Source organism: Saccostrea cucullata, unplaced genomic scaffold (assembly GCF_032062105.1).
Source record: "Saccostrea cucullata isolate Sc308-1 unplaced genomic scaffold, CSIRO_AGI_Scuc_v1 ctg4684, whole genome shotgun sequence".
Classification (NCBI taxonomy): domain Eukaryota; kingdom Metazoa; phylum Mollusca; class Bivalvia; order Ostreida; family Ostreidae; genus Saccostrea; species Saccostrea cuccullata.
In genome coordinates this window covers 24878-38662 of record NW_026930044.1, presented here as the reverse complement: position 1 = coordinate 38662, position 13785 = coordinate 24878, and the positions used below count along the sequence as shown (strand labels likewise).

General features: G+C 33.9%; 1 protein-coding gene across 4 annotated transcripts in view; it reads right to left on the bottom strand.

Moving 5' to 3' along the window:
• LOC134282777 (uncharacterized) overlaps positions 1-8413 on the bottom strand; it is a 33752-nt gene extending 25339 nt beyond the window's left edge. For all 4 annotated transcript variants that reach the window (XR_009995351.1, XM_062765169.1, XM_062765170.1 and 1 more), the window contains exons 1-12: positions 8288-8413; positions 7733-7935; positions 7311-7403; positions 7056-7167; positions 6413-6569; positions 3050-3140; positions 2798-2875; positions 2551-2705; positions 1743-1795; positions 1161-1266; positions 850-999; positions 533-677 (exon numbers count right to left, since the gene is read on the bottom strand). Coding sequence is in view for 3 of the 4 variants with exons in the window: in XM_062765169.1 (XP_062621153.1) it covers positions 533-677; positions 850-999; positions 1161-1266; positions 1743-1795; positions 2551-2705; positions 2798-2875; positions 3050-3140; positions 6413-6569; positions 7056-7167; positions 7311-7403; positions 7733-7935; positions 8288-8387 (1443 nt within the window). In the remaining variant the exon portion in view is untranslated. The remainder of the gene's footprint in view (positions 1-532; positions 678-849; positions 1000-1160; positions 1267-1742; positions 1796-2550; positions 2706-2797; positions 2876-3049; positions 3141-6412; positions 6570-7055; positions 7168-7310; positions 7404-7732; positions 7936-8287) is intronic.
• Between the last annotated feature and the right edge of the window lie 5372 nt (positions 8414-13785).

Here is a 13785-nt window from a genome sequence, read left to right as displayed (position 1 = left end):
TATTAACCAAAAATTAAATTTGTCCTATGTTATTCATGATTTATAACATTATTTTCAATTACTAATTTTCAACGTAGTGAACGCTTGACAAATGTAGATCAATCTTCACGACTTGCATATTTGTTGTCAATGTGCTGATGCAAAAGAGTTTACGTGCAACTGCTGGAAAATGTTTACGTGATGTCGGCTTTATTTTTTTCCCAGGGGTGACAACATTATTGAAATAAATTGTACTACTAAATTGATTTTCCTAAACTAAAAGCACTTTTGTTGAAGAAGCTTCAGTTTTTTTAAAAATGTTAACACAAAAACTTTCTATTGTATTGTTAAAAAACAGTTGACACACGTTAAATTGATAATAGCCTTTGTATTTTAACAGCAAAAACAATTCTGAGCGTCGCTTTGAAATGTAAAAAAATATTATAAGAAGAAAAATGTTCATATATAGTATAAAAATCATCATCTGCAATCTGTAGCATTTAATAAATTATCTCACGCTTAGTTAAAGCTATTATGGAAACCAAAGTTTTACCCTCTCCATAAAGGAGTCAGGACCTAGGAAGAGATGGCACTGCTGGTCTGCGGAGTAGATCTGACCGAACCATTCGTGTTCATGGACGGTCAGTTTGTGGTCATTGGCGTGGTTTTCCTGAGTTACCATACAATTATGAGGGGACCTGGAAGTATTCCCAACGTAACAAAGAAAATTATTCGAACACGTCACCAATAACAATGAGATGGTTGAATTGTCTAAATCATTATCACAATTTTTACAGCATTCAAGCAAGTTTTGGTTTGCTAATGTTAGAGATTATTTATTTAAGTTATTAATTCAATTGATTCTAAAACCTGTTTAGTTTATTAAGGTAAGTCTTAATGTAGGTTACGGAACAAGACGAGAATTCCCAAACGAGCGACGTGTTCCGGGCTTGAGTGGAGTTCATCACGTGACCATCCTCAAGGCAGGTGTTATTCTGTCCGTCATGTTTTGACCCTAGACTGCCAAGAAAAAGTCATTTCAACACATAGGTCTTCTTTAAAATAATCATAGCATTCAGAACAGGTTTACCCTTGTAAATAATTTTGTAATATTTTCAAGGTGGAACAGGTATATTTTACAAACTAAGAAAGGAGGTTTTTGAAATTTGAATGTCAATCACCTGTGTCCAAGCTCATGTGCAATGGTAAAAGCTGGTGAAAAATCTACTTGGGAGGAAACGATGGATTGAGAATAAGATCCACACATCGCTGACAGGGACGCCATACCTAAAGATTTCATAGAGGTAATAAAAAAGGTAATGCCAATACAATGTTCTAAATGTATTCTAAACATTCATATATTGAAAAAGGATACCATTTTGAAGTTGTGAATTTTAACTTTAACATTCAGTCATTTTTGGCACAAACTTGATTATTCAATTTTAAGTCTCTCATTATACTTTTCAAAAAGAATTATCTAAAAATTCACTTTTATCTTATTTGATATATTAAATATTTTACCAAATATATCCATGTAAATATTTTCTGTAGTATATAGAATGTTGTAACTAGTACATCCTTGTTATCATTTCCTTTAGTATATTGGATTATTTGGATAGTTAACCTGATATATTTGTGCATTTTTGTAGCATATTGGATAGCTTACATGTAATATATCTGAATAATTATTTCCTTCAGTTAAAACAGATCGTTTAACTTATATATTTGTGTAATTATATTATTTAGTGTGTTGCACGACTCACCTAAAATATCCGTGTAATTATTTTTCTCAATGGTGCTATCCTTCATTTCATATCTAAGAGAAAAAATATTTTTATTATAATATATTTATGAAGGTTTTATCTGAATATATTTATGAAGGTTTTATCTGAACGTATTAAATGTTAAAAACAGTTAAAATTATCATAAGCAATAAAATGTTTATCAGTGTTTGGACAGTTTTGCAGTGGATATCTCTTTTCAAAAAATAAATCATAGACACGAAAATTTTAACCAATTTGCTATATTTTCATTATAACTGGAACAAGATGAACCGTCAAATTCTTAAGACACTCTCTTCAGTTTAGAAATGAAACGATACATGAAAGACAAGAAAATCACATCAACAAGTAAAGGAAAAGTGCTTCTAACCTATTTAATCTTCTTAATATATATATGGTGCCGTGACCAGGATACAAGCTAAATTCGAAACGATTTATCATAATTACCTTATATTATATAAGAGAGAAATAAGTCAATCGGCTGAATTGTGTAAGGATCTAAAAAATGGGGCCAAAATTTTAATTTACCTATATTCAGAAACACAATAGGAGTGAAAAGTTTGACATATACCCGGTAGTAGTCTAAGGGGAGGGTGTCCTTTTAAAGTCTTTTGGGTATACATGTACAAAAAGGGTCTGATGAGAAAATCAGTGTTAATTAAATGCTGATGTAACCACATAATTTGAGATAATGAACCCAATTTTTCATTCAACTACATATATTCTAATTATCCCCAGACCAATTGCAGTGACCCTGCTGAAACTTTAGTTTACATGAGGGAGACGTTACCCTGTCAAAAGCATGGCGTGGTCGTGAGGGGGAAGAGCCTTGTGTCCAACAATGTAGTCATGGAAATTATCTAAAGCAAGCGAGGCGTTGACCATATTGGGAAAAGGCGATGATGTCATCAAATTCTTTTCTGTCCATGTCGATGCTGATTTTGTCTGAAGAGATATCACAACAGTTTCATTGTTTTTTTTTTCTTATTTACCTTTGAAATTGTATATGGGTTTTTTTTAAAAGAAGAGTTGGCTACCTTTGCAACTATTACTCCAACCGGCTTTAGAAGAATGTGTAATCCACTTTTAGCTAGATTTCTATACGGGATATTAGTCTACAATGGATATTAATAATGTATTCATATTACAGACGCTTTCATCTTGTATCATATAGAAAGTTGCAATAAAAATGAAATTGTATTAGCGTTGAATAATTTTCCTTTAATGCAACTTATCTACAATTTCACTGAATTTTCCTGGTATGTATGGGAAAAAAGATTCCAACGTACACTGTCAAAAATGAGTGCTATGTACTCGCTCAGGAAAGCGGCCACACCAGCAGATGTAGCGTGTGTGAATCCAGTCTCATTAACAACCAAACTGAAGAGCAGAAATCTTAACTAAATATCAGTACAAATATTATATATATATATATATATATATATATATATATATATATATATATATATATATATATATATATATATATATATATATATATATATACATATATAAAGCACTAAAAAAAACCAACAACACTGTATATCCTAAATGTCGGATCTATCAAGTAGATACAAGGTCACGGATGGAAATTTATAAAAAGCACTAAAAATGACCAACGACACGAACAATAAAAATTGTCAAATTTTCGGGACGCCCTGTCCCTTCCTCAGGACAAAGAAAAGAGTTAAAAAGTCATAAGAACAAAGGAAAAAGCGAAACAAAAAACAACTAGCACTACTACTACTTAACTACTAAACACTTATTTACATACTTAGTTACATGTTGATTTGGAAATTTTTAAGAACACTATTAAAGAAAGAATTCGGACCGCTATGAAATGCGTCCGGTCTATCGGGTATACTCGGGTGAAGTGCGATTTACATAATTGAACGAATTAATTATGCTAATTAATTACGACAATCAGTAAATCGTACATTGTTTCATTCTCCCAAAATGGCGTAACTATACTTGATAAAGAATAACCAAAGAAAAATAATATAGAAGGGGCATTTTAACATATGAATTATGATCTATGATGATGCCAGGTCGCCCCATAGTCAGTGCAATTGGACACCCCACGGAGAAAATTTCTGAATTCATTGATTTACATCTCCGTCCACACGTAGAGAATTTGCCATCCTATCTCAAGGACACCACGGACTACATTAACAAGACGCCCTCTACTGGCCTCCCAGATCATACCCTCCTCGTGACTATGGACGTCACGTCTTTGTACACCAATATTCCGCACGATGAGGGTATCGAAGCTTGTAGAGAAGTCTGGGATAGTAGATCCATACAAATTCCTTCTACCGAGTCCCTTGCTAAGCTCCTTGAACATGTTCTCAAGTTCAACAACTTCATGTTTAATGGAGAACATTACCTGCAGGTTAATGGCACTGCTATGGGTACGAAAATGGCACCGTCTTATGCCAATGTCTTCATGGGTAGACTGGAACGCAACTTGCTACTTCAAGCACCATTTAGGCCCCATAGCTGGTTGCGTTTCATTGACGATATAGAGATGAAGTTGGTGGAATGTCGCGAGAGCCTCGAAGCATTCATTACGTTTGCCAGTCGATCAGTCGATCAAATTTACAGTAGTCATATCTAATTCGAAAAACGTATTCCTAGATACTACATCTACCCTGATTGATGGTGAAATCGAATTCAGTCTCCACACCAAACCCACAGACTCCCACCTATATCTTATGTCCACTAGCTGTCATCCCCCACACACTTTTAAGGGAGTGCCTAAAGGTCTAGCCACCAGAATTCGACGCATCTGTTCGTCCCCTGCCTTATATCAGGAGCAAAGTGGTCTTCTTAAGTCCCACTTATGCAAAAGAGGCTACAATGCCCGCACCGTACAAACAGCTATTGATGAGATGGCGGAACATGACAGGCAAAACCTATTACGCTACAAGGAAAAAGACAATAGCGACAGGGTCCCTCTGGTAACCACATACCATCCCGTCCTTAAGAACCTTAGCGGTATCCTTCAAAAGAACCTACTAATTCTCCATTCAAACAAACAATGGCAGAGGTCTTTAAGGAACCCCCATTGGCAGCATACAGACGCCCAAGGAACCTAAAGGACATGGTAGTAAGAACCAGATTGAACAACCCATTACCTAACGGGGGCTTTAAAACTTACTCTGACAGGAGATGTCTTCTTTGTAAGCACAGCAGTGACACAGACAGTTTTAACAGCCCTGTTACAGGCCGCAGCAACAAAATACTAGAGAATTTGTCCTGTCATACTGACAACTGCATTTATCTCATCAGTTGCAAAGTTTGCTCCAAACAGTATATTGGTGAAACAGGAGATCTCCGCAGGAGAGTAAATAACCACCGTTCGACCATTAGGACCAAAAAACTGAGTGAACCCGTTGGGGAACATTTCAACCTTGAGGGTCACAAATGGGAGGACATGACAGTAGTGGTGATTGACCATAACCCAAGATGGACAGATGCTCAGAGAAAAAGCAAAGAAAAGTTCTGGATGCACAGATTGAAGTCATTCCGCCCTAATGGTATTAACAAACTGAATGACTTCACCAGAATGAACGTAAACTAGACCCAATTCCTGATGATACTAAACAAGATTATTCTCTCAATTTAGTGTAAACTCTACAGTTAATTTGCATCACCAACTCTCGAACAACCCACATAACTATGTATTGCTTACACCTTTGTTAATTATTTTTTCCCGATAATAAGTCCTTAAATATTTCAAAATTTATAACTGATCATAATTCATATGTTTAAATATCCCTGCTATATTATTTTTCTTTGATTATTCTTTATTTAGTAAAGTTACGCCATTTTGAGAGAATGAAACAATGTACGATCTACTGATTCTCGTAATTAATTAGCATAATTAATTCGTTCAATTATGTAAATCGCACTTCACCCGAGTATACCCGATAGACCGGACGCATTTCATAGCGGTCCGGATTTCTTTCTTTATTAGTGTTCTTAAAAATTTCCAATTCAACATGTAATTAAGTATGTAAATATCTAGTGTTTAGTAGTTTAGTAGTAGTGCTAGTTGTTTTTGTTTCTCTTTTTCCTTTGTTCTTATGACTTTTTAACTTTTTTCTTTGTCCTGAGGAAGGGACAGGGCGTCCCGAAAATTTGACAATTTTTATTGTTCGTGTCGTTGGTCATTTTTAGTGCTTTATATAAATTTCCATCCGTGACCTTGTATCTACTTGGTAGATCCGACATTTAGGATATACAGTGTTGTTGGTTTTTTAGTGCTTTATATATATATATATATATATATATATATATATATATATATATATATATATATATATATATATATATATATATATATATATATATATATATATAAATACACCAACTTTTATTTCTGTTTGTTAAATTGCAATCTTAGTAAAAACAGATACCAAGTAATATGATCTGCTGAGATAGATCCCTTTTTTCTGCATAAGGTTTCAAATACATGTATATTTTGTAAAACAAATCTGCCTAGGCTAACACTAAAACAGTGAGTTGAAATTTTCAAGACATTATTCGCTTGCATTTTACATCAATTAAGATTAAGAATCAAAATCTTCTTAGGATGGTTTATCAGGGAGATCAATTTTTAATAGGAACCACTGGAAGTGTTGAATTACTTGCTGTAAAACTTGTAATCCACCATGACGAGAATCTCTGCTACGTTGAGCTGAGCGTTAGTGGTGCCATGTGGTGCCGCCCTTATACCGAGACGAGAGGTGTTAGCGTCAGATGGTACCGCTTTCCCACTTGTAGGTTGAGGTTTCTTCAAGTGCTCTTTTAAGGAAGTATAAGAATTCCCTGAATTTACTAATTTTCATGGATGTTTACTATTAACTTCGTTATCTAGTGGTATAAAAACCATTTTTGTCCACAAGAATGTTAATTTCTTACAATAGTATCACGTTTTTTTTTTACCAATAAGAATTGCAAATTGAAAGCAATCAAACAAAATTTTCTCCTCGATGAAAATCGACTCCGCGAAAATAAGTGATTTTACAGTAATTCTTTGATGCGTTTTATTGCCAAAAACATACGCATATATCATTAACAAAACAAAAATCTTTAGCATTTGAGATATGAAATTAAAATGAACCTTTGCGAGTCTAAACTACCCTGGTCTGTACAAATAACTTTTAAATAATTTTCTTCATGACGGTCTACTGAACAGTTAGTGGTCAGGCTTTATATTGGTCAGGCTTTATATTAGGAGCTTTTCGGATATAATATTTTGATTAAGTGAAAAATAAAATTGTGCGCTACCTCCAACATCAAACTTGGTTTCATTATGACGTGACAATGCTATCCTATGCTCAATTTGTCCTGGTACAGGGTGAATTATTACGTGCCTCATTCCTCTGAACATGTAACCTGTCTGGAAAAAAATGGAAGTTATATAAATATCCAAGAATACCTGTTCTATCCACAGTTTTAAATTATAATTGAATATCGATTGTTTCAAATATATCAAAATAGAAATGATTTATAGCAAAATTCAATAAGGAAAAGTGTTCTCACCAGAGTAAAATGAACGGAAGATTGGCTGGTAATCTTTTCGACTTTAAATGTTGCTGTGCTGTCATGGTTTTGGTAGAAGGCAACTGATGTGGACTGGGAAAAATATTATTTTAATAAACAGATCTCTTGTTTTTCAGCATCATTCATGTTTTTACCAATAATTCGAATCATAAAAACAATTCCATTCCACAAACCAGAGACGGAAAAAGTGTTCCCAGTTTTTCATATACTCAGTACTACATGTAGTATACATGTATGACCTTTCGTGTAAATATGTTATAGCCTTTATGCTCATGTTAAACTTCATATTAATCTTGAATGACTTTGTGTATGTGTGAAATTTTCGGTGTGAGGCTTATCAGACGTACATGGCTAATTCAGAATGACATATCTAAACTTTACTAAAGATAGTGCTCTCTGACCTTGGTCTGAAGGTCTTCTAGTATTTCCTCTTCAAAACTACCGTCTGTCATTGAGTAAACAGGCAGACGATATCTGTCGTGATGGTTTCTATTTAGACTCAGATCTATTTCCTTCCCACGATAATTCAAATTGCACTTCAAATGTTGGGGCATGCCATATATTTTGGAGGAAGAAGAAGGTTCACAAAGTATTTTTGAGAATTCTGTAAATTATTTAAAAAACAATTATTTTTAAACTTATTTTGAGCTATTATATAATTTAAAAGTCATTGATATCAAACGTTTATTATTGGCGTGTAATTTTCCTCAGAATGTTATTCAGTTTGAAAAAGAAAGATAATTCAATTATTAAAAAGAAACTAAAAATTCATAAAGAACGTATTTAATTATGAATAAGTAGATTTTGTTAAGTAATATAATTAGGAACAATTGCACGTGTTACGTTCATAACATTTGTTATCACTTGATTCAACATCCAAATTTTAAACCACTATCCTAAAATTCTTAAAAATTTAAATAACATATTTGTGAAAGTGAAATAAAAATATTTTAAACCTTCATGTTCAACATCCTTTATGTTTCTGTGGAAAACTTCGAAGAGATCCAAAGAAAAGCAGAGAGGTACACATAACACGAACGCTAGATACCGAACCATCTTCTAGAATTAACTTCCGCTTTAAAAATCGTGAATTCTTGGTTTTATATGTACATTATCTTTCCAAGATAAGAGACTCTACGCAAAGAATGGAAATTCAGTTCTATTCAATAATACATCCTCGGAGGTCCTCCATCTTTTTTTTTCTTTTTTACACTCGTATGTTTGTCCAAAATCTTATGGAGAAAACACTTGCTGCTCCTTTAATGCGACATTCTACAATTATCACTGAGGGAGTCGGCAAGATTCCATTTCCCCAAGAGCAAGTCTACTTCCCGAGGCGCATCCGTAGGAAATAGGCTTGCTCGAGGGGAACTGGAATCTTGCTGATTCCCTCAGAGATATACATTAATTTAACTGTTTTATTATACCGATACAAAAATTAGACCAAACCATTAACAACAATTCTATTTTAAACGCAGCGCAATTATAAAGGAAATGGAAATAAATGAAACAACCTAATTCAGAGAATTCGTGTCCCCCTGACTGAATTTGTAGAATTATTAAAAGTGTACATGTATACTGAAGCAAATAAAATACATGTATGTCAATATGCATATAAAGATTTGATTGCTTATTCTTTATCATGTGTATAGAAGATTCTTTTTATATGGAATATTTATCACACTGTAATGATGATTTTATAACCTCATAAATTTTTCATTTCACATGCTGAATACTATCATATTAAAAAAAAGAAAAGTACTTAAAAAAATAATAAAAGGAGCGACCGAGATTAGAGCCCGGGACCTCTCACATGTGAAGCGAGAGACATACCACTGGACCACGGAGTCACTTTAACTAGAATCAAGTATATGCAGAACTGAAGTCACATACATGTATATTCATGTTCGGTATTGTCAAAATTTTACACAATCCATGGTGTTTGATTTATTTAGCCTTTATTAAACAGTTCTAATAGACGTAATAAGAACAAAAAGTCCGCCGAGAACCTGTTTTCTATACGCAACAACTCTTCTTGTGCCCCTGTGCTAAAAATAGCGACATGTAATACTATAAATACTAATAAAACAAACGGGGCGGGGCACTTTGAGAGGGGTGAGAGAGGTCCTAGGGAGTTTTGGTATAAAATTATATTGCATAAGCTCAAAATCTTCTTGAAATATCGCCCGGAAATGATAGTGTTACTCACAGACAGAATGTATAAATTTACGACCTTGAACTTTGACCTTTTGACCTCAAAATCAATAAGGGTCTTCATTAGGCCACAGGGGGTTGTTATGTTAAATTTCATTGCGATAGCTCAAATGGTTCTAGAGATATCGTGTGGAAACGAAAGTGTTTTAACAGACAGAATTTGTTTATTTATGACCTTGACCTTTGACCTTTTGACCTCAAAATCAATAGGGGTCTTCTTTAGTCCATAGGGAGTTGCTATGCTAAATTTCATTGCAAAAGCTCAAAGGGTTCTCGAGATATCGTGTGGAAACGAAAGCGTTACAGACAGACAGAAAGACGGACGGACGGACGGACAAACCCAAATTAATATCCCCCACTTTTCAAGCGGGGGACAATATTGAATGTAGATAAAATAAATAAATACATTCAATAAAAGGTCTTTGCATTTGAACCAATTAGATACAAAGTAGTACCAACAAGACTTTATTTCATAAACAATTTACACTTTGACAAAGTTACGGAATCTGTCTGCAAGGGTGACTTTTTACTTTTTCCCACCTTGTACACGATATCTCTAGAACCATTTGAGCTATTGCAATGAAATTTTACATAACAACTCTTTGTGGCCTAATGAAGACCCCTATTGATTTTGAGGTCAAAAGGTGAAAGTTCAAGGTCGTAAATTTATACATTCGTCTGTGTGTAACACTATCATTTCCGGGGGAAGATTTTGAGCTTATGCAATGTAATTTTATACCCCCCCCCCCCCCTCTAGACCTGCGCATGCGATCGTACCCAAAACAGAACTTTTATCTATATATTCATCTGATATATCTGAATACCAAATTTCATTTCAGTATGGGCAACGGTTGTGAAGAAAATGAACAGAAACTAAGTGGACCGACAGACAGCAGCAAAGCAATATGCCCTCCCTTCTTCGAAGGGGGACATAAAAAAAACAGTAGAGGTATAATAAATAGATATATAAACGACTTACTGTCAAATAACAATGGTTATTTTATAACGACTTACTGTCAAATAACAATGGTTATTTTCATTTTTGTCCCCCGCTTGAAAAGTGGGGGATATTAATTTGGGTTTGTCCGTCCGTCCGTCCGTCCGTCCGTCTTCCGTCTTTGATTTTGAGGTCAAAAGGTGAAAGTTCAATTATTTCCGGGCAATTTCAAGAAGATTTTGAGCTTATGCAATGTAATTTTATATCAAAACTCCCTAGTGGCCTATTAGTATTTATAGTATTACATGTCGCTATTTTTAGCGCAGGGGCATGAGGAGAGTTATTGCGTATAAAACAGGTTCTCGGCGGACTTTATGTTCTTATTACATCTATTAGAACTGTTTAATAAAGGCTAAATAAATTAAACACCATGGAATGTGTAAAATTTTGAGAATACCGAACATGAAAACATGAACATATGCATGCATGTGACTTCAGTTCTGCATATACTTCACACATGTCAAAGGTCAAGGTCAAAGCGATTCAGTGCTCTAGTGGTTATGTCTCTCGCTTCAAGTGTGAGAGGTCACGATATCTTTTTTTTTTTTTTTTTTTTTTAAATATATATATATATTTTTTTTTTTTTTACTAAATGATAGTATTCAGCATGTGAAATGAAAAATTTATGAGGTTATAAAATCATCATTACAGTGTGATAAAAATTCCATATAAAAAAATCTTAGAACTATACACATAATGAAGAATAAGCAATCAAATCTTTATATGCATATTGACATACATTATTTTATTTGCTTCAGTATACAATACATTTAATAATTCTACAAATTCAGTCAGGGGAGCTTTTTCCCTAAGTTCTCTGGCTTGTACATAACAACTCCCTGTGGCCTAATAAAGACCCTTATTGATTTTGAGGTCAAAAGGTCAAAGTTCAAGGTCGTAAATTTATACATTCTGTCTGTGTGTAACACTATCATTTCCGGGCGATATTTCAGGAAGATTTTGAGCTTATGCAATGTAATTTTATACCAAAACTCCCTATGACGTCTCTCGCCCCTCTCAAAGAGTATTTATAGTATTACATGTCGCTATTTTTAGCGCAGGGGCATGAGGAGAGTTATTGCGTATAAAACAGGTTCTCGGCGGACTTTATGTTCTTATTACATCTATTAGAACTGTTCAATAAAGGCTAAATAAATCAAACACCATGGACTGTGTAAAATTTTGAGAATACCGAACATGAATATATACATGTATGTGACTTTAGTTCTGCATATACTTGACACTGTGTAGTGCGATTCCGTGGTCTAGTGGTTATGTCTCTAGTTTCACACGAGAGAGGTTTCGGGATCGAATCCCGGTCCTCCTTTCTTTTTTTTTTCTTTTTTTTAAAATACTTTTCTTCTTTTTTTTTTTACTAAATGATAGTATTCAGCATGTGAAATGAAAAATTTATGAGGTTATAAAATCATCATTACAGTGTGCTAAATATTCCATATAAAAAGAATCTTCTATACACATAATAAAGAATCAAATCTTTATATGCATATTGACATACATGTATTTTATTTGCCTCAGTATACATGTATACATTTAATAATTCTACAAATTCAGTCAGGGGGATCCGACTTTTTCCCTAAGCGGGGGACACGAATTCTCTGAATTAGCTTGTTGGATATTTAACTTGAAAAAGACGTTAATGATAATCTAACAACCAAAAAAAAATGACTTTAACTTTTCAATCTTTAATTCCCTTACTTATGCAGCAATTAATATACATGTACATGCACTTTCATCACCTGCATACGGATTTTATATCTATCAGTTGATACGATACGCAAGAGCATGCTCTACTTTTGTACAATTACTAAAACGAAAGATTCAGTGGAGGATAATAGATGGATTCCCAACAGACATACGGAAGGACACCCAGAGCACCCTGTACAAGTATCCCGTATTTATTTATTTATTTATTTTGTTGTTGTTAAAAATTGTTGTATATGCATTGTATACATACGATAGTTGTCCATAGAGTTTGTAAACAAATGGTTTTTTTTCTTAATAATGACCATACTGCTAGATGTGTATGGTACTATTCTGATTTAGACCGTAATTTATTAAAGGTGTAAAAAGAATTATGGAGATAACAAACCGCAACAAGCATTCTGAGAGTATTGCATAAGCAATACATGTCCCCTACCGGGTTCCCTTTTCTCTTTGGGGTGTCATTTTATTGGAGCCTGTGTATGAAAAAAATGTTATTTAAATATGGACATTTCAGTTATTACTTGAATAGAAATGAAATTCAAATGTATTGGACCTGCCTTACAAAGAAAGACTCGTGACGTCTTAGAATGCCATTTAACACACACAAATGCTTTGGTCAGAACAACTTATTTTACATGGTTGAACAACAATTTTATACCAGGAAAAATCAAACTTGATCTATATTTGTCACTATAAACATGATAAAGGTATCCAGCAAGTTTCAAATCATGATAATCTCCTTTTGTGAACCCAATTTAAAAAAAAAAATACCACAATTCCTTGAGAAATCAATGAAATAGAACGAAATGCAAACTTGATCTATAACTAATCAATTTATACAAGCTATCCAGCAAGTTTCAATTCATGACAATCTCGTTTAGAATATAAATTGAGTGCATCACGACATAAATGTAGTGCATCACGATCCCTATATTTAACCCAATTATAAAATTAAAGAAATAAAAATACCATAATTCTTTCAAAAATCAATTAAGCAGAACGAAATGCAAACATGATCTATAACTAATTCAGGTAAAGTCTCATGCTAAAAACCAGCTCAATATCTGCAAGCATTTAGGAGAAAAGTGTGAAAAGCCCTGAAAAATTGAAAAGCCCGTAATTCCGTAAAAAGTCATTGAATCGGAACGATATTCAAACTTGATCTGTAACTCATCAAGATACACCCACGTACCCAAAATCAGCTCAATATCTGCAAGCGTTTAGAAAAAAAGTGCGGAAAACCAAGTGGGACAGACTGACAGACAGCTGGACAGACAGACGGACGGACAGACAGATGGACAGACGCAGAGGAAACCTATAGTCCCCTCTGGTTTCACTGGTAGGGGACTAATAAAGCCGAAAAAGTCAACCGAAACAAAACAAATGGGGAGTAAAGCATCACATTATTTCACTAAAATTTTCGCGATCAACAGTCATTTGAAATCAACATTTCGCAAATCTGATGGTAATTACAATGACCCTGTCAGCAAATATACAATTTATTATCAAGTCAAATGA